We start from the raw sequence: 24,941 nt of genomic DNA on the forward strand, positions 1-24,941 counted from the left end.
TGCAAGTGAAATTTCCCCGAAAAAGTCTTCCACGCTGTAATTTCTGGAAGCATTTGTCCGTCATTGCATCATGTTGTTCTGAGAGGAAAATAATAATATCAGACTCCCGTTGTACCCAACCTCATCATTTTGACCCCTACAGTCACTTTGTAAGTCTTCCATGTTCTCACACAAAATAAATCAGTTCTGTTGAGTAAGCATGGCTCTTTGAAAGACAAATAAAGTCAGAGCCTGAGTAGAGCATGGCTCTTTATGACACCCAGCAGTCCTTATTTATTGCGCTGGTGGCTGCAGCTCTGATTTGACGTGTATAGTCTACATGTAGTGACTGTAAACCTCAGTGCTTCCTTTAGTGTATGTTAACAGAAGGCTCCTGACCAGTCATCCAGCCGTGTCAGCAGTATGTTGTAGCCTTCACCACCAACATAAACTCTGTTCTGTCTCAGCCTGCTCTTTCTTTTCTTTTCTTTGTGAATCCATTTTCCTTTTTCTACCCCAAACTCTTTGTATGCTCTAAACACAGCATGTCCAAAGTCTGGCCCGTGGGCCAAATGTGGCCTGGGTTCAAATTTCCCCCGGTTCGCATGCTCTTTTCCCAAAACCCAAAATGTGTGACCCCCCACACTTTCTAAAAACTGTGTGTACGATTTCTTGATTGTGATTGACTAAATTACATTTTAAGCTGTTGTATGAGGCAACACTAGATGACCCGTATTTAAGTGTGAAAATGGGTCAATTTCTTACCTGAGCACAATATATGGGTTCAAGTTCATTGGAGCTTTGCCTGTTTTTTTGTTCTTTTTCTTTTTTAGAAATGTTTCATGTTTTTTTAAAGTAATCTTTGTTTTGTTTGTGGGTCTATTTATTTTTATTGTGACTCCACATGTTTAATCTTTTGTCATAAAACATAAAAACTGTGTGATCTCACTTTTTTGTGATTTTTGCAGTAAAAAAGGACCTGTGACTTAAAATTGAGTTTTTCAGACTGTTTCAGAATTATTTTAGAATTATCGTGTTATAAAACCAAAAATACATCTGTAAAAAAAAACGAAGCTGGATTGTACTAAAAAGATGGATATTATGCATTACAAAAATAAAAAAAGTAGAGATAACTTGATAGAGCACACTGTACAGCAGAAAAAGCTCGACAAAAACCCCAGACTTGTAATGGTTAATTTTCTTAATATTTATCACACCATTTTTATAAAATTTGGGGTTTGATTTTTGCCATTTTTCTTAACAACATATAATTCTCCTGACTTTCCTACTTGGCAGGACGCGCCACCATCCAGCCGCTCTTTGCAGGCTAATAAGAAGTAATTTTCTTGCAGGTTTTGGAGAGAAAAGATCTAAATTAGAGGGTAAACGTACAGATTCCATATTCCGACTGGATATTCTTGGATGTGAGCTATAAGTGATCTGCCATTTTAAGAGCACTTAGCTTGAAAGATTAATCACTGATTTATTATTTTCATTATGCCTCTCAACAACATTGACTTTTTTATTATAGAAATTACTCACCCAAAATATAGGGTCTAGTTACAAACTGATCCATTATTTCCACTGGATTTTAAAGATTCTGTGAAAACAAACACAAAAACTTCCGGAGCAGAAACCCACAAATTGTAGCCGTGTCTCTTTTTGGCTCGTTTTTTAATATTTATCTTTCTGACTGTTCAGCAAAGGAAAGCATTTAGAGAAAAAGAAGGTGGAAAATTCTTATGTGAAACATATGTGTCTAATTTATAGCTTTTCTTTTGTTTAAGTTGTGTTTTAATTGTCGTTTTGTTCCTTCCACCATTATTCCTGTTTGTTTTCGTCACTGCAGGAAATCAGAATGTGACCCTGCAGGTGTGGGACATCGGAGGGCAAACACTAGGAGGGAAAATGCTGGACAAATATGCATATGGAGCTCATGTAAGGAAACATACATAATGTGCAGGTTCACACTTACATGACTGTTGCAACTTTTTGGTTAAATATTAAATATATTCTGTGTTAATATTAAGTTGTAGCACAAGTTTATATTATATATTTCACTCCAACATTATTTCTCGAACTTGAAGCTATCGGCCTTTGCTGTTTCATTTAGAGGCAGGATTTGGCTCTCCTTATCATGAAATCAGATTGAAATATATTGCAAATCACCTGAAATTTTTTTGATGAAACTGAGCAAACCTGTTTGATCTCATATCAATTATAGTTGACATTTCAAAACCTACTTTGGTTTGTGAAAGAAGTGTTCACATAATCAGTGATTTATGTCGGTCAAAGGTGGATCTTTGTTTATTAAAGAGGCTTATCAATCCATGATTAGAAAACAATAAGACTCTGGCTAATATTTGAGCTAACCCTATACACATGTAGTCATGGGCCCCAGATTTAACTACTGTGGTAATATAACCCAAAATGTGATGTCTATGGATGGGACGCCAGGTCACAAGAGGTTATAGTGAGTTTATACCATGGTCCGGGTGAATATTCGATTCTGATTGGCTACTGGGTGTGCGTTAAAAAGTGATATACCACAGGATAACCGCACGGTGAAAAAAGAAGTTCCGGTCACGTAGCTTAAATGTTTTGTATCACTGAGCCGGCTTCTTTATAACAACCTTTTGCTTCATCATCCGGACAAAAACAAGCGGTCAGAGGTGAACTTTCTGTCTGAACTGATGCTTTATTCAACCCATCGGAAAGATCAGCATATATAGATCTATATATAGATATATATATCGCTTTATATCGCCAAATCTTGACTGGTGCGGCGCATACGTAACAAATAGTCCGCTTTTTGTAAGAAAAGCAATCCAAATCAGAAAAAAACAAGAATTGAAGACTAAAACTGGTTAATATTTATTGCTTTTGTAAGTGACCATGGCATACGCGGGTTAATGGCGGAAGCAACCGTCCTCCGCGGGTTCAGGCTTCCACGGTGTGCGTTAAAAAGTGATAATGCACACTTCGTCTGCCATTAATCCTTACTTAAATTTGAATCGATCAGTATAACCCCTTCATGTTGTATTTAGTTAATTTGCAACGTACCTTTAAATCTAGGACTCCACCTAATTTACCATCCTCTTGAAGGAAAAAATAAACTCAGAAGAGTCAAGACCCCATTTGAATCCAACTACTTTGAGTTGATTTGGAAGTGTGTATGAATAGTTTTAACATTTGGTTCATGCATTATGATCATACTACAAAATTATCTGGCACGTAGCTGCCCACCCTCATGTTCTTAAACTTGCTGCTGAAAAATAGGATCAGGTGATTCACGGAGCTGATTCCGGGGATCCACAGCATGCTGGGCAGGGATCGCTGAGAAATAGGCTGGTTAATCTTGAGGACCATGCAGGGTTTAAAGTTACTAAAGTCTCAGCAGTGTCCACTCATTGCATTGTTGTTAAAGAAACATGTCTGTCACCTGCTGTTCTTAGAAATGCCCCATAATGCAGCGGGTGATGCAACTAAACTGGTCATCCTCCTACAGTAAACCAGCAACACGTTTGCACTGCTTTGTCACAAGTTATGCATTAGTTAGAGCTTTTTGTATACTAAAAAAATTTTTTTTTTTAGAAAATGTGAAATAATCCAGAACAATACATAGCTGATTTGCTGGAGGAGTCCTATTGTCACTGTTGCAGAGAGCTTAACACTCATTGTAAACTACCGTGTGTCCTGTAATCCATCATTGCTGTTCAGACAGGCTCGGAGTAATTGTTCGAGGTGTAAGCTGTCGTCAGCGTCCTTGCCTGTTGTGACAGTGGGTGTCTGTTGAACAAAAGCAACAGGAACCCTTTCAGTCATGTTGCATCATGCACTAAACGTCTAGGCATTTACTTTGGCTCGCGTTCACTTCTAGACCTTTAGAGAAGCAAAAATTAGAACGCTGATTGCTGTTTTAAGTGGTTGTTATTTCTCTTGATGTGCCAGCCGCTTTCTATCTATCTGCTTCTATCTGCAAATAAGTCTTCCTGACCGGACTGCTCTGGCATCGTTGCATCGCTGTTTTTGCAGGATTACTGAGAAAGGAGAAAAACAGCCTCTTTGCAGACATCCTTCATACAGTAGATAACCGAAGCTGACCTCTGATCTGGAGTGAATTTAGAGAATTTTTGAAATGTGAATGTGGAATCCAGAATTTTAATCCAACACAAATGGTCACAATCTAAAAAATAAACTGAAACAATCAAAGGCTTTGTCACTGAGCTGTTTTTATGAATGAGTCAATGTGTCTGTAAATAGAAAACCAATGACACCTGCCTATATGATTAAATATAGGTTTTAAGATAAAACTTGATATTAAAAATGTATTTTCTCTCAATAGACAAATAGATTTTTGAGTGAGAGAATGCTAAAATTCTCTTTTTTTTCTACTGTAGGGTGTTCTCCTGGTGTATGACATTACCAACTACCAGAGTTTTGAAAATCTGGAGGACTGGTTCAGCATGGTGAAGAAATCCAACGAGGAATCTGATATTCAGCCTATTATGTTCCTGGTGGGCAACAAAAGTGAGTATCTCTAAAGTACAACAACTTTCATGGCGCAGCCGCAGAAAAAAACACCTATCGAGAACCGTCAGCGTCACACAGGCGTTCCATCTTGGTCTTTTTTTTGTTCTGTACAGAGCAGCATAAATTATGGTTTTTGCTGAGTGGGATGGATTTTTGAACAAATTTTTTCGATGCATGTTTCATTTTGGGTTTGTGTGGGGAGTGTGTGTTTGATGGACGCAGGCATGTTTGTTAAAGCACCAGATAAGTGATCAGCACGATAAGGTGGTTTCAGAGCGATGGGAATGCTGATGTTTGGGAACTCCTGGGAGTGAATGACGATGATTTAATATCCCAGGACCTGTGGACCCGAGTTACTGCTTATCTGCAGCCCTAACCCTACCTCCCAGTTGCTACTCGCATGCACACCACCCCCAAAAACCCTGCCTGGTCTGATCCTGCTCTACTGCTCAGCATAGTTAGCTACGATGAGGACAACCAGACAAGCCTCCTGCTATCAGCCTGCAGCCATCCCCCATCTCTGAAATAAAGAGAAATAATGATGGCTGCTTTTAAACATCCCTTTGACAGATGTGGAGTCATGACTGCCGCTGTGTTATTGTAAAGTGAGTCATCACTGTGTGTGCGTGCAGCAATGACCGCCCACCTTCCTGAGCATTGATGGACGGTCAGAAGAATGGCGTTGCACACAGGAAGGTCCCGCTAATGCTTCTCATTTGGGACCAAAGGTCATGTTTTAATTTCTACATCAAGAACCGATCGCCTTGTCTCCGCGTGGCTTCTTCTAATGCACCGGCTTAAACCATGCGGCGCCGCTGTATTTAGGCTAGATCTTCAGTGTGTGTTCATGTGTGCACTGTAGTATTTAAATTGTGTACATCCTGTCAGGCTCCTCACTCAAGCAGCACCCTACCTCCACTTCACTTTGGCGGTCTGTCTACCGGGTCTATTGCTGAACGTGGCCCATGTGTGTTTTTTCTGTTCCTACAGGCTGAACAAAGAAAAACAAAACCCCGCACAGATTGCTCCTCCCGGAGCAATCAATTACCCTAGAGGAGTTTGTGAATCCTTGAATCCTTCCACGGAGCTTGCTATTTTTCAGAGTATTTGAAGCCATGGACCATTTATATAGAAATGAACACGTTAAGTCAACATTGGGTGTGAAGCTGCTGTAGAACCGGCTCATAGCAAAACCATCCACTGACTGAAATACTGTAAAATGTTTTTGTAATACACTGAACATGTACAGGGAACCGCTACACCAGGAACAAGCACAGAGCAATAGTCCTGCTTTTTGCCCCACCACCCCTGCCTAAGAAGCTTCTGATTCTGGAAACAAGTGATCCAAGAAATCAAAAATTGGTAAAGCATAAAAACCATATTTCCTACACTATAAGGTGCACTTAAAGCCCTAAATTTTTCCCCCCAAAAAATGACAGTGCATCTTATAATCTGGAGTCTTTTATATATGGATTAATTCTGGTTGTGTTTACTGATGTCCAAGCAAATTTAAAAGGAAAACGGTGCACTGTCAAATTGTTTGGTTGAGTGTTGTAGTGAATATGCTAACATGGCTAACTTGTAGCAGTGTCTGAAGTACATTTCTTTTTTACGAGTTACTAACAAGGTTGGGAGTTAGCATAGTCCCAGTAGCGTTTGTTCTAGCAGAATCGGTCGTTTTTTTGACGTGTTGCAAGCAAGTTTCGAGTTACAGGTATTTTGAATATGCTAACGTGGCTATTGTGTAGCAAACACATGAGGTTTTAGAGTTACTATGAATGCAGTTAATAAAGTCAGACTGACTGACAGACTTATCCCTGACTCTTTTGTCTCACCTTCAGGTATATATGACCCAATTTTGAAAATAGATCATTTATTGACAGTGCACTTTAAAATCCAGTATGCCCTATAGTGCAGAAAATACAGTGTCTATAAAAATAAGACCCTTAAGGTACTAGTTCTTTTAATATTCTTCAGCCAGGGCTTAACTGTGAACAAATTTCTTTTCAACTACTAAAGTATCCATTTTTGGACCAATAGAAATAACAATAGTATCTGCTTTTGCTGATCCAGGACAGCTTTACAGCAACAGAAAAGAAACAATCTATGCTTTACAAAGTAAATGCAGTGTTACATCTCCTCTGACTGATGGAAGCTTGAAGGAGTCACAGAGAGTAGCTGCTGCATCTAAAGGGGAGCACAGGTGTGTCTTACAGTTCCCTTGAGGCTCATCATGAAAAAAAACGCATGATTGTCATGTAGCAACTTTATTGTGAGGTATTCGTAAGGCAAATGTTAGTTGCACGCACTTATGATCATTGACTGTATATAAATAGGAAGAACCTGCTGGTTCCAAGAAGCCAAAATCCCATAGAGAAATGAACTATAAACCAGCCAATCGGATGCCAGATGGTCTCCATTTTGAACCTTTAAAACATTTGACAGATTCTCCCGAGCCTGTTTTGAGTGGTAGGCGTGTAGAATTCCAAAAGGTTCACTCCTGATTGGTGAGAGTAGTTGCCATAGAAACATCGACTCAGACTGACTCGGACCAATTAAGGCTTATTAAGCCATTTTCTATGGGTGACGTCACACTCACTCGCTCCAGTTCTCCTATACAGTCAATACTAATGACATACGGGTGATGCTGTCATACGCCACACTCTAGTTGTTAGTTAGGTGCAGGAGCTGACACCAGCACAAAGTGTGCAGGTGATATGTAAGTGCTGTAAGATGTTCATATAAACTATGCTCTGACTGTCTAATTTCTAACAGTCAGGCTGTGTGATACCTATACTCATTGTTTAAGTGTTCATTTGCTTGCAGCATATCCGTAGAACAACATTTTCGCTCTACATGCTCACAGAGCGGTCTATGACCTTGTTATTTCCTGCGGCCACCTGGGTGCCCCGTTCAGATTTGCCCATTTTTCCCCTGCAGACTGCCCGTATCTCCCCGTAAGGGCAGTTGTGACTATTGTTTGAGATGAACACAACTGTAGAGAAAAATCACAACATGAGTGATCAATTTCTTTGAGTTATTTCTACTATGTTCCTTGTGGGCATAAAGCACCGTCCAGAACTCGATGTATAAACTGCATTTCCGAAAGGATTTTTTAACATTAAATGTTTTAAAATCATCCGAAAGCGTAAGCAGATCCTCCTAAAAACAGAACGCAACATGTTGTTTGAGTTCATAAATGCAAGTCTGTGTTTTACAACATGTGAAAACAGCATTCATGGGCCGTTAATATGTTTGCAACAGGATTTATGATCACAAACAGAAGATAATCCATGCTCCTAAACTGTGGTTCTCCCCAGAATGTATAGGAGGGTGGTTTAAACTGAACTGGAAGAAATATCTGAATTATGTGACTTTATGCTATTTCTGAAAAAAAAACAAAAAACAATCCAGGTCCTAGAGGGTTCTGAAACCGAGTCACTTCTTAACTGGTTTTTGGATCAGCTCCGTGCAGTGCCTGCTTCAAACTACATAGTGGGTGGATATTGTAAAGAAAATCCTATTATTAAATGTTAGTTGGACTTAGGCTGTTTTCATGGAGCTCATAGACGTCATGTCTGTGCATATCCAACGGAACAAACAACAAACAATATGAGGAACTTTCTTTGATGCTGGATGGGTTTGATGGATAACTACTACATTGTTACACTCTAATGACAGGCTAAAAATACTTAGGTCTAAGTCCAATCCCTTCACAAACAGGTATTTATCAACTCTAAAACAATTCATAAACTGCTACAGATCTACTGTGATTTTTTTTTATCAGCTACATGAACACAACTGCAGCCTCTTATCTTTAACCGTATATTATTTTCTCAGTTTGTGTACAAGCAACATTTTAGCAGTATGTCTTACATAAATTGAAGGAATATACTAGCTAGTCATCTTTTAAACAAAGGCATCAATTTGCCCTTTGCATTCCTTTGGAAGTATGTTGAACTGTTTCCACTTGAGTCTTGTCTTTTTGCCCAAGTCTCTCTCCTCTTCTGTAGTTTGGGTGCAGATCAAGCATGACTGTGCAACATTCCTATGAGGGTAGAAGTTGGTCCCAAGACTTGACACATTTGTGATTACTGAAATTGAAGCACAAATACAACAATGAGCTAACAAAATAATATAGTTTTCCATCATTCATAAGTTGGAGATAGTTAAAAAAAACTCTTTAAATGCTTAAATGTTAGTTTATATGGGTGGAAATGGTACTTTTCAAAATACAGAGGAATAAGATGGTTTATATCAAAATAACTTTAAATTGCTAAAAACAATTAAATCGGAATTTATAGGATGTATGACAGTCTACACCAAAGCCTATAAATAATATTACAGTTTTTCTCAAGCAGATCATTTAATCGAACCACAAATACATGATTGACAATTGGGTGAACAGTTCCTTCATTTGATAACATTATGTAAGAATAATCACTTGTAGTTTTTTAGGGCACCATATTTTCTGCACTAGAAGTTGCACTGAAGTAAGACTTGGTGTTGTATAATTCCGGCTGGGCACAAACTGCAATTATTAATTTCTCTTTCAAGATTGTTTTTTAAGCGGTTGGCACTTCATTGTATTGAATAGGACGATACTTATACGTCACTACCAAAGCAGAGTCCCTGACCTGTCAAAGTTCAACTGGTTTAACCCGTAGCTCAGACAACAGAACCCACAAACAAACGAAACACTTGCATAGTGACGCATGAAAGTTTTGAGAGCAGGAGCCCGAAATGAGCGTACTCTTTTCACTGGAAACGGTTGCATGAATGCGCGTTTCTGAGCCTGGTGTGAACGGAGCATCAGGCTCAGAGGCATTTCTTCTTATGCGCTGCTGTCAGTAGCAAATACTACTACTAATAATAATAATAATAATAAATTTTAAATGTTAGGCGCCTTTCAAGGAACCCAAGGTCGCCCACACCTAATGCACACACCTTCAGTGCTCTCTAGCGGCTGTTAATGAGAAAATAATGAACATATGAGCCTATTTATTTGAAAAATCACATGTAAGTCGCACCGGCGACACTATGGAAAAAAAAAAACGACCTATATTTCAAAAATAAGGTACATATAAAAATACACTTTTGTCTGCTGCCTCCTCTCACAACTGTTCAATTTATGCATTATGGAATAAATTATGTGACAATAAATCATGTCCCTCTTCAAAGTTCAGACATAACTGATGTTGTCCTTAACCCACAGGACTTTATCAGATTGGTTTTGACAAACACAAAAGCACAGACAATGTTTGCTCCACAGTTACATTACAGCTGTTTGTTTCTTTATCTGCGGCAGCACTATAATCCATTTTGGAGCCTGAGTACCACTGGAAAGCGCTGCTTGCACTTGGCCTTATTGTTTATGTACTGTGTTCACCTGTGCAGATACTTTTTGTAGTTATTGTTTTGGTTACTGTTCTTGGTGTACATTTTACCCTGTGCCTGGTTTAAACACTGTCCTCAGTGTAGTGGAAGGGCACCATTAGTGCAGATGGGCTCATTAAAGATGCTCTCCCCTCCTCTCCTTCCTTGGCCTGCCTGCCCTTCTATGGCATGTCAGTTTCTGGGAAACAGCCTCTCCTTTCTTTGGGTGAGCATGCCTGGCTGGAGGGAAACCTGCTTGTTCAGCACTCATGTGCTGCACACCCTTGTCATCTGCATGCAGCTCAGAGCCTTGAGGTAAATAATGGCATCACTTGTAACAATTCAGCGAGGAAACCAAGAAAATGTTTTATTGGGGGTACACACATTTGCACAAATTGATTTTTGTAGTTACAGACAGAACAGAAGCAAACATGTTAAAGACAAAATTATTTAGGTTTTCTATGAAGAACGATAGAAGAAGTCTGACTTCTGGGTTCACTCAGACATACTGCAGCATCATGCAGAACCAAAGAATCCCCTCTTGAGACCAACTCCTCGAATGTTACTCGTATTGAATTTATGATGCCATTTTCCCTTTAAAATCAAATATCAGATGTTAGCCTTTAAAAAAAAACATAAGAACCTGATGACAGCTGTAACCGTTTTTCAAAAGAAGATTACTCCTATTATTTTTGCAGCGACTGGCATAACTCATTGAAATTAGTGCACATATATCTTTTTGGGCATCAGTCCTAGCATAATTTATCAATCCAATTTGTTTTCATTAAGTGGAGATCGCAGGACCCTTGCTCACTCTCCAGCCGTCACCCTTCCCACTGCCGGTGCTCTTTCCCTCAGGAACTCTGGAGCATTCATCATGGGCCTGCACAGCCCCTATTTGGGTGACTTAAATGGGTTCAGTTCTCTTAACCCTTCCTCATCACTCATGGCTTCTCTTCTGTGGCTCTACCAACTCTTCACAGACGAGCCACTCAGACCTGCCATGGGAAACCTTTGCAGGGAGATAAAGTCCCTGGGCGCAGGAAATGTTTTGCTGCGTTTTTAGCCTTCACTCTCCTGCTTTACTTCATCTTTTAGCCCCTATCTTTGCTCATTTCAGAAAAATGTCTGCATTAATTTTCACGTCGACTCTTTCGATCATACTCTCTGTCATGTGTGAGGGCGGGCACCTCCTATGTAGTTTCAAGGGCTGGGAATTGAGGTAAATACTTTTTAAGCACTGACCAAATTGTTTACAAAGAGACGGAGATACAATTTTTGTTCAAGATCAAATGTTATACCTAAAGGAACAATTTAGTCAACGTTAGTGGGCTAATAAAGGCAGCAAGTTTGATCCAGGCGGTCAGCTGCAGCAAGCCTCACAAACATCAAGCTATTTAGTGCCTCTTGAACTTCTCTTGAACAGGGCATTGAACAATCTTGTTCATAATATTCCCTAAAATAAAAAAGGTTCAAAAAATTGTGTCATATTTATGTTATTGTATTACCAACCAAAAACTGTGTATGAACAGACTGTGTGACCCCTTCTTCTCGGTTTTCCAAACAGGAATACCTGCTGGTTCCAAGAAGCCAAAATCCCATTGACTTCTATAGAGAAATAAACAGTTATTACTTAGTCCTTCTATATTTAAATATTTTTAAGTATAACTATTTTTGCTCTACTTTTTTAACATGTTCTTGCTACTCCAATTTATTTTCCTCACTTTTTTTTCAGTAGTGCAAGTTACTGATGTTATAAACTGACCAATCAGATGCCTCAATAAAAGTATTTGAGCATATGAGCCCATTTTCAAGAAGTAGGGATGTGGACTTTAAACAGGCTCACTCCTGATTGGTGAGGGTAGTTGGCGTAGAAACATTGACTCACGTTTTGTCCAGATTCCTTCCTTACTCACTACCTAGTGCACTGTATACTGCGTTTGCCATTTTGTAGCGCTGTGCAAATCTGCAATTCCAAAATCGAGTGCCCCAGAAAATTCCCAGAAGTCTCTGCGAAAAACCAGTGTCCATCGATGCTCATTAGATCGGCGAATATAGACCACTAGAAAAAGTAGTGAGCGTGGTGTCTAAATTGCTTTTAAAATTCAGGGCACTACATAGTGCTGCACTGTATAGTTTTTTAGTTGTTAGGGATTAGGGTGGGAATTCAGACATAGACTCAGACTGACTTGGACCAATCACTGCTAACTGACATCCTCTGGCTCCAAGATGGCGGCAGCCATATCACGAAAATGGCGACTGAATTGACTTCATTTAGTTGTAAGCCAATTTTTTTGGGTGACGTCACACTCACCCTAGCCAACCCTAACCCTAATCCTAACCCTAATGATTGAACCTTCTGAAATGATTCCCAGCCTCATTGAAACTTTTTTTTAGTTACACCCTTTCATTGACTCTGTTTCCCTGTGGTGTTAAACAACATGCACATGTTTGCTTTGTGCTCACTACGGCAGATCTCGCCGTAGACCCTCACCCTTTCCTCTTCTCTCTTTCCCTCCTGATTTCCATCCAGCCGTGTGAAAGTTCAAATGAAATATATTCACAAAGATACCTTATCTCCAGGTTTGTCACGAACCGTGTCCTTGCCCGACAACAAAAACCGGTCTTGAGTTGTTTGCCCTTCTTACTTGGCCCTGGGTGGAGTTGAAGTTGCTCCCTCCCCACCTCTCTCAACCCTGTCACCTCTCTACCCCTGTAAAGCTGCCACAGTTCCTGCCTGTTCAGTGTAGGTCTGCACATTTCTTAATAGAGATGCTCAGAAGTGCAGAGCAGCTCAATGTGCTTCTGTTTTTGGTTTAGCTCAAAAATGTTTTTCCTGGCTCAACCCGCTCGTACTTAGGTCCTCTTACAACAAACTAAAAGCTCCTAATTGCCCCCAAGGGAAAGGTTTAGCCACAATAGACATGTGGTGGGACAAAAGCCCAGTACTCTTACCCGGCACCCTCACCCCTACTCAGATAGGAGGGATGAACACGTCAGCAGTGTCTGTTTTGCACTGTGGGTAGCAAGACCACAGGTTCAACGCTGTAAAACATTATATATACAGAATATAAGGCCAGTAAGGCACGGTGCATGGTTGGATAGAGACCTGGAATGTTTACAGTTTACACCAAATCCAATCTTTCTCGTTTCCCTTCATGTTTTATTTAAGGTAAAGGTTCAGACTAGATGTCTGTATCAAATTGTCTCCATAACCACATTGGCTTTAGCCTGCTTTCTGTCTGTATGTCTGGAAAAAATGAGAAATGGAGACTCAAGTTACAAGTTACAGAGAGATGAATAAAGACATAAACTTTAATACGCCGTGGTTGGCTGGGCAGTGTAAAAGCCCAACTGTGGGTGTGTGCACTTACCATCAATCAGGAACATGTTATTTATTATTGCTGTTATTGCTTTTGATCTCTTCAATTTTCTACCCACATAGAACCAAAGAGAATCTGGCAGCTCTATTTCTATGAAGGGATTTAATCGTTACAACTTTTGACCCAACTGTGGACTCTGCCCTCAAATCTCTCGATTCTCTAGCCTTCTGAAACATCTATAAAGCAAATATTGGTGCACACGCAGTAGATGATCAGTCTTCAAATACCTTCTTGTGTGGTAAGTCACGGGCCATTTCAGTTGCACAGCACAGCTCAGCCACCTGACCAGAGCGCAGCCTGGAACCCTCATCACACTCAGGCTCTACTTTATGCCTTTGCTGCTCCACAACATTGACATGGAGGAATTCCGGGAAGGGGCCATGCTGACACAGGACAGGGTAAATAACTTGTTGATGTGGATGTGGCATACATTATAAATGTATGTGAAGTATCAACAGTTCTTTTGTCCAGGTGTTTGTGCAGTAGATACTTTTATAGAGAAATACATGACATCCTTATAGTCTACTTCAGGTTTGAACTCATGTGAGCAGGACATGAGTCCAGCAAGAACACGTTTGCTGGTCCAAATAGATTAACACTGATATACAGCATGTAATTGTGAAGACTCACCCCTGGTCTGTTGAATTATTATCGTTAAGCTGCAGGCTCACAGAGGTAACTATTACTGCTCTACCATAAAAGTCCACTTAGTTTAACAGCAACAGGAGAGCCAGGAGGACATGGCCAGTGAAAGTCCAGGCAGCGTCTTGTGCGGTCGGCTCAGAACTGGACTTTTTGTTAACTTTTCATGAGTCCTAGGAGCCCTTTAACCCAGCCTGCAAGGCCCTTGGCCTCATGTTTTACTATGCCAGTGACAGCCTGGTGCTCCAGCTCGCTCCCTGCCTTCAGAGCTACCACTGGACACCCGTCTTTTACGTTCCCAAATAGAGGAAGACCACAGTGTTTCACTAGCGGCTGCAGAGTATCCGATTATGTTTTAAAGTGTGAATTCATGGCTCTGTTTGAATGTGTGTGTGTCTGCGCGTGTGACGGTGTCTGCACGTCGTTTCACAAGGGGCGATCAAATGACAAGATGAGCTGTGATCAATGAGCTGTCGACAGAACACTTCTGACCTGGTGGAAAGCGAGTCCCCTGACGATCCCGGCCCCTCGCAGGCCACCAGGGCAGGGGCGCCCTTGCACAAAGAGTGCTCTGTATCTGTCAGGAACCCCCCAAGGACTTCTGCACGGGCCCCGCTCACCTTGACAACACCAGGCTTACTAACAGCACTTCATCTGTCTGTGCTCACTCACAAAAAACCAAGATAATATTATAAAGTCACTCTCAAAGTTCAGTATGCTGATGATGAATGCTAATAATTTTGCTTCAAGGTTTACTGTACAGAGTTGTTGATAAATGATCATTTAGTTTTGCAGGTGGATGTTTTTCTATTGTTAAGACTTGTTAAACAAATTTAAGGATCAGGGTTGTGTGCGTCTAGTTTGTTTTACTTGTGCCTGTCGGGTTTCCTAAGTCACTTCCTTCCACATTCTAATTAGTGATTTTAAATTGTGTATAGGAGTGGCTGAAAGTGTGGTTTTTTTTTTTTCTTCTTCACGCTTTAAGATTGACTATCAACCTGTCCAGACTGTAGCCCCACCCCTCTCCAGATGACTGCAGCCAGTGAAGTTGGTATAGAAAATGAGTGGATGGATGGCTGTGGCACACTGTAAACAATGTCCACACTGTTCAGGTGTAATAAAATATTCAGCTTTTTAAATCTTAACCAACTGCCTAGTTCTAAAATAGCGTTGGAAAAATATGAGGAGGCAAACCAGCAACGCTTTGAAACTAATTATTGTTTGTTTAAAGTAATTATGCTGCATGTACAGTGTTCAGAACATGTTCGGAATAATAATGCTCCGCTCGTTCTGAAGCCACTGCTTTAAAGCCCCCTTTGAGTCATGTAAACCATTTGGATTCAAGATTTTAAATGCTCCTCATAAACTCCACTGGTCATTTTCTTTTATTAGCCATTTGTGCTGTTAAAGTTAATTTAATGTCTAATTCAATCACACCGCTTACAGAATAATTTATTACAATCTTTTAACAGGCAGTGGTTTCCCTGTATCTTGTAAAAAAAGAAAAAGTTTATGGAGAACCAAACTGCTGCTCACCTTCAAACTTAATTTCTTACTACCTGACTCTTTTGGGAAAACTTAGATGCTATTTATGGTTGTGAAAAAAAGATGCGGTTTGTATTTGTGTTTAATTGCTTTTTTCCTCCAAAGTTGTAAAGTAGAAAATTTTTGACTAAAGGCTGTATTTGAGTAACTTTTCATTAACTGCTACACTGCAAAAAGTGAATCTTAAAAAAGGAAAGATTAAAAATTGTCTTATTTTTTTTCCTTGCAGGAACAATACTCTTATCAAGAACGTTTTTCAGTTTTAAAATAATCCCAATTTGAGTGCACATGTCATAGGGACTAAAATTATTTTTCTAAAATGAGAATTCTTGGTAAGACCAATTGTTTTTTTCCCCCTTGGCATATTTCCCCCCCGTATTTAAAAAAAATCTGCCAATGGGGTCAGAATTTTTGACTTATTTTTTGCAGTATAAGGTTCTGTCCCCACTGACTGTGCAGATAATTATTGTGATGCCAAAATAAATCTAAATGCATAAAAACAAAGAGCAGGGGCAACTTGTAGTCTAATCTGCAGGTCACACAGCTCCGTCATTAACACACGTTCAAGATAATAAACATCATTACATTATTTTTAATGAGATCAGTTAAAAACATAGGAGAAAACTTGTATCCAAAGTTACTCTGTGCTAGCATGCGCCAAAAGAGTTTCAATGTTTTTTATAGCATGGTAACATTTCAGATCTGACTGTTACTATTATCCGATAACTCCCAAATATAGGATGCTTTATGCAAATGTAGGAAAATAATTTTTCAGAGGATAGACCACTCTTCTGCATTTTTGTTTTTCCTTGTCCAAACACTTGTCTTTAATAAAGCGATCGGGCCTTTGCCGAGCTTGGTGTTGAGCTGAATCAGGTGAGATTCAGGCTGGAGGACTAGATAAGAGAAACCCTGTTTTAGAACTTCTACTTTTTTTAACCTGAGTGCTGCTAAACAAGTACATGTTCATACCATGGATAAAACAAAATATTAAAAAAAATATTCCTATCAGGGACAGCAGATAGTGCTGTAAACAAAAACAGTTCAAATTTGGCAGCATAATTTTTGTTTTATATCCTCTTTTTCTCATTTTTTTCAATCTTTTCTTTGACTCTGCTGTCGGGCTTCATGTGTGATCAGCGACTGCAGAGAAAATCCAGACCCAATTCCACAGATTCTTGAGGCATTCTGCCTGTTTATGTACAATGGAATGTGTTTTGTTGTTGTTTTTTACCACTTAAAGACCTACTCCAATGAAAATGGTGTTTTTTGGCGTTTTAACATGTTCTTGTAGCATTTTCTAATGATGGAGGACATGTACAAAATAAAAAAATTAAGTCAAATAGCATTTTTGAATATTTTTTATTCAATGATAAGGAGACGAAAAAAAAAGCCATTTGAAAATGCTTGTAGCTGTGATGTAGGTGCTACAATCGGAGGGCCACAAGCTCCCTGCTCCGCTCCATTCTGATACATCCACTTGCAGAGAAATAGATCCATGTGCATCTTCCTTTCCCTCGTCTGAACTGGCATCTGGCTCAAAGCTGTACGGCTGGATAGCTCCAATATTGCTTGCCATTTTTGTTGCAGCGGTAATGTTAGGTTGGGGTGTGTGAGGGACTGTAGGCTAGCGGGAGAGAGTGTAAGTAAAAGGATGTTGGGAAGCGGGGCAGCAGTCTGACTCCAGGCCCACGACATAGAACTCCTGCCGCTCTTCAGAAACAGCATAATCATAATTAGAAGACCACTGGGAACACTGAAAATAGATCCAAAAGATGATCAGATTGGGACTTTAACCCTTAAAGCAACTGCTGGGATTTACTTTATAATATGAGTTTTGGATATGTTTTATACCTACTGCAGTAAGTGGTGCATACAGACAGAAAGAAGAATTTGTCCGGAGACTTGAAAGTAATTTCATAAGGAGCTGGATTGATTTTTAATAATATAAATTGATTATGGTCGCCATTTTAGGGAAACAGAGCCAAAACGGCGTATCTGAGACTTAAAGTCACTGCGTGAGGTAGTGATAGTTTTTCCCCCCTGGGATTGATTAAGCTCAAACCTATTATTTTTTGCTTAATGGAATATGACTCCTCAGAGCCCCCGGCTTCCCACTAAGCAAACACGGTCAGCCATTATTACAACACAATCACATTAGACACAATTCACATTTTCCACCTTTGTTGTTTATACTCCCTAAGACATCCACTGCTGTTTAGTTTTAAGTTAGGCTGCCAGCAATTAATTCTGTTGTGCCAAGCCTGTTCTCTGGCTGTTGTTGCTGGACAAACTGTTCCAAGTGGTCCCGACCCGTCAGCCGAGCAGAACAGTAAGCAGGTGTCTCTGCCATCAAAGCCTGCTTTTAAAAAGTCTACTGAGTATTACACACACTTGTGTTGGATTTCAGCTCAGTGTGAGAAATGGGGCCATTAATCTGATGTTTTTTACCTTGGCGGGATGTGACAGTCAAATACTAAAAATGTGGTGTGCAATGTGGCTTTTACAGTCTGCCCTTTGTCACACTTTATTATGTCATTTTTGTCACAGTACTTGGAAGGTACCAAAATATCCTGTTATCGCAATATCAGCCTGTGCGTTACACATAAAACAAAAGTTGACATAAATTCCGATGAATGGTTACCTTAAGTGTTTACACACACGATAAAACAATCTCATGGTAACTTTAAGTTTTTAGCGAATCAAATATAGCCTTATTTGCATTTGACTAGTTCTGGGTCATGTGGAGTACAATTTCAGTTATAGTGACTTTTATCTAAATAAAACTGTTGCAGTGTTTTTCTTTGCCATCTGTTCATGTGTTGTAAGTCATATCGTCAACGCAGTATCCTTTTCCTCATATCGTGCAGCGCCAACTCCATGTTCTCTGTACTCTGAAGGGATATTGGCTGTTGCCAAATCTTCGATCTGATCTAGAACTGTAAATTTGCGGGATCATTATGAACATGAATGCAGGGTGCTGACGGAGTAGACAGGAAAAAAGGCAAGTTATACTCATATGCACAGACATAAACCTTCAAAACCTTGTAGACAAATATAAGTTATATCCAGTCAGGTGAATGCTTTGTGTTTTAATAAAATTTACCATGGGTGATTTTGTCAACTCTACTTTAATGTCCTCTCAGTTATACATTATATTCAGCACTGTAGAGTCAGGATTTTTGATTATTTTTATCAGTATTTATCTTTTTATGTTGTTTTTTTTGTTAAAATACGACTTTATGAGAATCCAGTTACCTAACAGACTGACATCTATCTAGAATCTGAAGTATCAAATATGAAGATGAAATTATTCTTTCCACAAGAAAGGATGTTTTTTACATCCATAGTTTCCTCTTATCTGGTTGTGGCTCAATTTAACATGTTGCCACAATAGCACACCAATTATTTACAGTAAAATCCCAGTTTATTCACAAGATATCAATCTCCCAACTGCTGTCTGGTTCAGCTTAATGATAGACAGAGCTTTTAAATGAGCACTGATGGTGACCAGAGCGAGGGAGAGCCATTTCTCTAGACGAGTAATGATCCCCTCAGCTATCTCTATGTGCTCAGAGGCCCAAACAGTTTATTTCATATTGCGGTTACTTCCTAGGGGTTGCTATACTGATGCACAGTTTGACAGAAACAGAGGAAAACCAGATCATTGAAGGAAGATTGCTTTTACCTGATAAGTAGAAATGGATACATTAGTGAGAGAAATGGAGCAAAAGACTAAAACTTTGGGATTAGGCTTTTATTTGGTTTACACAGACAAATGTCACAGGCTGAAGAATTCTTTTGTGTTTAAAAAGTGAACTCGTCCACATTAAAACAGGGCAACTATTAAAAGCACAACAAAACCGATTTCTTGCATTTTACAATCTTTACATAAAACAGCTTGATAATTTTACATAAACAGAAGCTTTAAATAAAGCATAAATAAAAGTTAGACATCCACTACTTGGATGTAAAAATAATAACAGGACTGCAGCCTCCTTTAGGTTTAGTGTTTTGTTGATTTATTGTAATTGAGACATAAAACTGTTTAAAGAACATAAAGAAGTCTAAGTTTTACACAAAATAAATATACTTTTGTGCCTGGGAGAGCCTGCTGTCGTTAAACAGCTATCTGTCAATTGGTTTATTGGCTGTTTTAATTCTAGGCTTGATACCAAATGTGAAAAAAAAGACCAACTATATAAAGATATAAGAATGAAGTTATTTAAAAAAATAATCTTATGATTTTCCTGTATTTGTTTTTAAGAAATTGAGTAGTTGATACCTTGACTAAAAGAGTGTGGAAATAGCATTTAGAGTCTAAACTCTATAGTTGCTTTGGAAATCCAGTCAGTGTACTTGCCAGAAGTCTCCTGTAAGTTTTCTGGACAAATATTGCCTGGAAGTGACCAGGAGTTGTAAGAAAGATTAGATGTCTGGGTTGACCTTAGAACACTTTGGTCATACCCTTATACGGCTGTTGCCTTAGAAGCTGTCTAATGAAAGGAAATTCTGGACATTTCTGCTCAGGTTGTTGAAGATGATAAGTGGTTCCAAATAGGCTTTAGAAATGTGGACGATGATGGATGACGGCTTCATACTCCATTGAACATCAGAAAAAATATTTACTGTCAATCATAATATTCTGAAACAATGATAACTTTTTTAACCCTTTAACACCAGAGATGTTGCCATGAAACACCTAAAATACACACACTCTTTGACATACCTTGACTCTTTGACCGTTCACACATTCACAGTGAATCTGACGAGGAGAAAGGTGGCTATTCACACCGGCTTTGTGCCATTATGAAACACTTTATGTTACTAATGTGTTGTATATCGGTGCTAAGCTGTTTTTCTCTGTGACAAAATCAGCTGATTTACATCAATTACATAAGCACTCCACCACTGTAAAGTGTTCTATATCAGCCCATGGCTGCTTTTTTCCGCTTTAGAATCAGCTGGAATTACATTAATTGTGTAAGTGGTTGTAGAGTTAGGATAGTTGAAAGAATGTTCTCACTGTAGGTAAAGCTCCGGTATTAAAGAGTTCAAGACATTCCACTTTTGAATAGAAGATTTCATGAAATGTTTGATACAACACATTAAATTCAAATTGGTTAACCTCTTCCGAATTAGATGTTTTTCCCTACATTTTAAAAAATGACATGTGCTTGTATTACTAAATGATACAGAAAAATTGTAAATGTTTCCGTTGGAAATTAGACATGTGCGATTTGAAAACATTGCTTTTTCAAATACGAGAATGTATTCTTTGCAAACACGTTCCACCATTTGGAATTTTACTCTAGAATGTGTCGTTCATATAGTTTCTCTAAAAACAAGCCGAGACGTAGATATAGCAAGGCGGTTGGAGGCACTTTAGGGCTAAAAGTTGCTCCTGATGTCAGGCAGGTTTTCCGCTGACTTTGAATTTGGAGTGTGGCTTTTATTTGCTGAATTAGAAACACATTGCAGAGGGCTTTCTAGTTTGGTTAAGCTTAAACTAGACAAGAGTAGAACATTTAACACTTTATGGACTTTTCTTATGGTGTACCACAATCTGGACTCAGAATATCACTCCTTTGTGTCTTGTCTTACAATAATGCATCTCTTTCAGCCCTCCAGTCACAATGTTAATGTTTGTTAATCTGATTGTGACACATGATTGATAACCTTTGCCAAGTGTGCAGGATCCAAAGGATTAGCAGTGTTTACTTCTAGTAGCATGCTGGGCACCTCCTTGGTTAATGATGGAAATTAATAACGTGCTGACGCCTATGAGACAGCTCTGTTTATGTATAGGCACAGACATGACAGTCTGGCTTGGACATAAAGTAGTTGTAATAGTGTCTGATGTTTCTTAAAGAGATTTGTGTTTATGTCCCATGGGATGATAATAAAAAACCATGTTTGCCAAATTGAGTCATTCACTGTGTTTTTGTTTTGGCATTTAGCAGTTTGGGTTGTATTTGAATAATTTATAAGATTATTGGAGTGTTTACACACCTTCTCTGAAAGTCATTGGCTTTCTCCCACCTCCATCATGCACACACACACAGACACACGCACACACACACTCACGCACAGAGGCACATGCTAAGGGGCATGAGAACGGAGTAAATCCTTGACAACCTCTATGAAGGCTCACACAAAGACTAAAAACTCGAGGGGAGCAAGAGTAATACAACACCTTACAGTAGGCTGACCTCCTCCAGCGAACACAGACATGTATGCACCGGAGACCGGGCGTGGCCACCTTCACGCACAAAGCCAGAAATAAAGAATGAAGCTATTGCTTTCAGCAACAAGACCCCCAGGTGACCTTCCTTAGCGACCCTAGAGTGACCCCATGGTGAGGAAGGAGAGAAGCCAAGCTCAAAGTATCACTTCACAGGAGTCGAATGCACAGGGACATCATGACAAAAGCCAATAAAGGAAGGCACTGTCATTGTGTCGACACACTTAATCAGCATGAAGGTGATAGCCCCATACCTTGGGTGCATACTGCCTCTTTAAAAACCTGGTGCTTTTATAAATCAAACAGTTCAATTTTGTCCAAGTTCTCTGTTCTCCTCAAATCTTTGGTCGTTCATGGAATGTTTTTACTTCAAATATGTTTTTTTTCTACGGCTGGGCTGGTTTGTCTGTTTCGGGTCAAGTCAAGGTTTATGGCCTCTGAGTACAACTATTCTAGTCTTACACCCAAGAATGTGTCCCTTCTAAGTGTAACGCTAACAGGTGGGGCTCTTAAGCCCCAGTCATAAGAAAAATCAAACAAAAACAAAGCAAGCATCAGTATTCTGCATCTGATATCATATGAAGCAGCATAAAACTTGAAATATGCTTTGTTTTCACATGCCCGCATGCACACCCATCCCAGAAAGCTTGGCAGACTTCTTCCATCTTAACTCGAGTGTAAACAGTTTTCTTTTTTGTTTATGTTCTAATACAGGACAGTTAACCAAGCAAGAGTACTGTGTAGCCACAGAATAAATCCATCTTCTGTAAGTTTTCTCTCCTCAGACAGTGTGTTTTGTCCACAGTCGACCTGGAGCACATAAGGACGGTGAAGGCTGACAAACACCAGCGCTTCTGCCAAGAAAACGGCCTCTTGAGTCAGTTTGTATCAGCCAAGACGGGAGATTCGGTTTGTGTCATTTGATTTGCTAAATAACATCCAAAATCAAACGGCTTCAACTCATTTTTAATGGTTTTGCTTTTCTTGTGTCTCCAGGTCTACCTTTGTTTCCAGAGAGTGGCTGCTGAGATTCTTGGTATAAAACTGAACAAAGCAGAAATAGAGCAGTCTCAGGTGAGCCAAGAATCAATGCAGTTTTCCCTGAAACATAACCTGTTTGTAGCATATTTGCCCCAAATGGCTTAAACAAAGTCAACTGTTAAATGTTTCAGTTTGTTTGGGATAACTCCTCTAGGGACTCTTCTCTGTCTTCTGCCATTCTTGAACTTACGTGAGGTCAGCGGGAGTGTGTTAGGTCATTGGAGGTTACCACACACTGTAAAGGACTTGTTGCTGTCTAAACAGGAGTCTGTTGCATCTGCCTGCTGTGGTGGTATACCTGCCGCTTCCGCTGCCCATTGGTAAATAGAACCACATTGACCACATTAATGCGTGAAGCCGCAGGTCAAAGGTAGACAGTTTTAAGGGTGAGGAGGTTAGAGGATTGAATGACTGATTTATTTGGTTTATCTCCCAACCTTCTTAGACAAGCCTTGGCCGAAACTTTGCCAGTCAGACCAATGTGCCCAGTTGTGGCAGCTGTAGGATTTACAGGGTCACCTCCCCCAGAAGCATTAATCCTGTGTCTGATATGTGCGCCTGGAGCCACAGTGGCTGGCTAGTGGCTGATGATCCTGGAGGGCTACAGAGAGGTCACAACCTCCAGAGAAGGGAGAGCATGTAGGGAAATGACTGGCCAAATTCTCAAGACCCATTGCGGTCACCACCCTGGCTGCTGGCTAACTAAAACGAAGCGCAGACTAATGGGGCTGTCCATCTACTTTCTTCTTCATCAACACCTCTGATAGCTCTATCAGTGCTGCAAAGTGTTTTAATCCAAAGTAATCAAGCGGAAATGGAAGCTGGATCCTGTTTGCACCTCCAGGAAAAGGTTAAGACAGAGCAGCAAAAAGATAAACATTAGACGATACAAAATGTATTTTTTGGCGGTTACATAAGTATGTGACATCCCTGTGTATACAAACTAGGTCATGTAAATCTCTAGTTTGCACTGGGAAATAAATCATTTTTCCAGAAAGATTTGGAATTAAGTCAAGAAAAAAGGTCTAATTGTGAAAAGGTTTTAAAAGGACCTGGTTGCAGACAACAACATGGCGCCCAGACATCAGTAGCCAGAACCGGAAATCCAGAACCAGAAGCTCATGTTCTGTCCCCCCTCCCCATTTCGATCGGAAAATACTCCTTTTTTGGCCCAAAAACATACATGTCTCAGTCAAAGCCGGTTTTGCTCTGACCGTAGCTCCTTACGCGATCAACGTCAATCAGCTGAACGGCAGAGAAATGTAAGCAACACTGTAAAGCAGCTTTTTTTACTGATATGCATATAAAGTGTTGTATATCGGGGCAAAGCTGCTTTTATTCGCCACAGAAAAGGCTGATTCACGTTGATCGTGTTAAGGGTTGAAAGGTTACGGCTGTTAAAGGAATGTGAACACTGGACCTAAAGTTCAGAGTTTACATTCAGTTTTACGGATTTGAACACTTGTTAATATCCTGTTTTAAAGGAATAAAACAATTAGCGTTTCTGCCTCGTTTCCAGCTCATGTCGCACACTGAAACGTTTATTCACATGAAAAAGTTTTAATAAAAGGTGCTACAATTGGGAAATTGTGTAAAATGTACATTTCTGGCTAATAATGTCTGCGCACCATCTTGTCTGCAGCCAGGTCCCCTTCAAAATTTGTGATAAATTTTGGTTTGTGCTATGAGTCGAGGTTAACAGTTAGCATTTCTAAACAATCAAATCAAATCAAACTTTATTTATAAAATAGCGCTTCTCATGCACTTTGTGCAGCTCGAAGCGCTTTAACACTAAAAACAGTAAACACACAACATTACAATAAAAACCCCAACCCACCCTTCACCCTTCCCACTCCCCTCCATTAAACCACATGACCCATGGCTCCCACGTACAATGAAATATGACTATGTAACTGTAAAAGAATAAATAAATAAATAAATAAATAAATAAATAAATAAATAAATAAATAAATAAATAAACAAACAAACAAGTATGGCTTGGCTCTGCTGCGAGGAAACAGTATCTGGGAATCCTTTCATACCAGGAGCCAGCCCGGCCACCGGAACATCGCCACAGTGCCCACCCAGACCGGGACAACACCGGGGTCCCCCTCACAGCCAAAAGCTGTAAAATTAGACCCCAGCCGCCCCAGCAAGGGCAACAACTGCAGCAACAACCGCTGACCAAACCAGCATCC

The 24,941-nt window shown here is 39.7% G+C and overlaps 1 protein-coding gene across 2 annotated transcripts in view; it reads left to right on the forward strand.

The window, feature by feature from the left end:
* The window catches only part of rab28 (RAB28, member RAS oncogene family), a 38,823-nt gene that overhangs the window by 9,495 nt on the left and 4,387 nt on the right, over window positions 1-24,941 (forward strand). For both annotated transcript variants that reach the window (XM_004073026.5, XM_020706408.3), the window contains exons 3-6: window positions 1,829-1,917; window positions 4,380-4,509; window positions 22,508-22,611; window positions 22,699-22,776. In XM_004073026.5, the coding sequence (XP_004073074.1) occupies window positions 1,829-1,917; window positions 4,380-4,509; window positions 22,508-22,611; window positions 22,699-22,776 (401 nt within the window). The remainder of the gene's footprint in view (window positions 1-1,828; window positions 1,918-4,379; window positions 4,510-22,507; window positions 22,612-22,698; window positions 22,777-24,941) is intronic.

The sequence above is a fragment of the Oryzias latipes genome, chromosome 10, assembly GCF_053564925.1.
Source record: "Oryzias latipes strain Hd-rR chromosome 10, Olatipes_Hd-rR_3.1".
NCBI classification, from domain to species: domain Eukaryota; kingdom Metazoa; phylum Chordata; class Actinopteri; order Beloniformes; family Adrianichthyidae; genus Oryzias; species Oryzias latipes.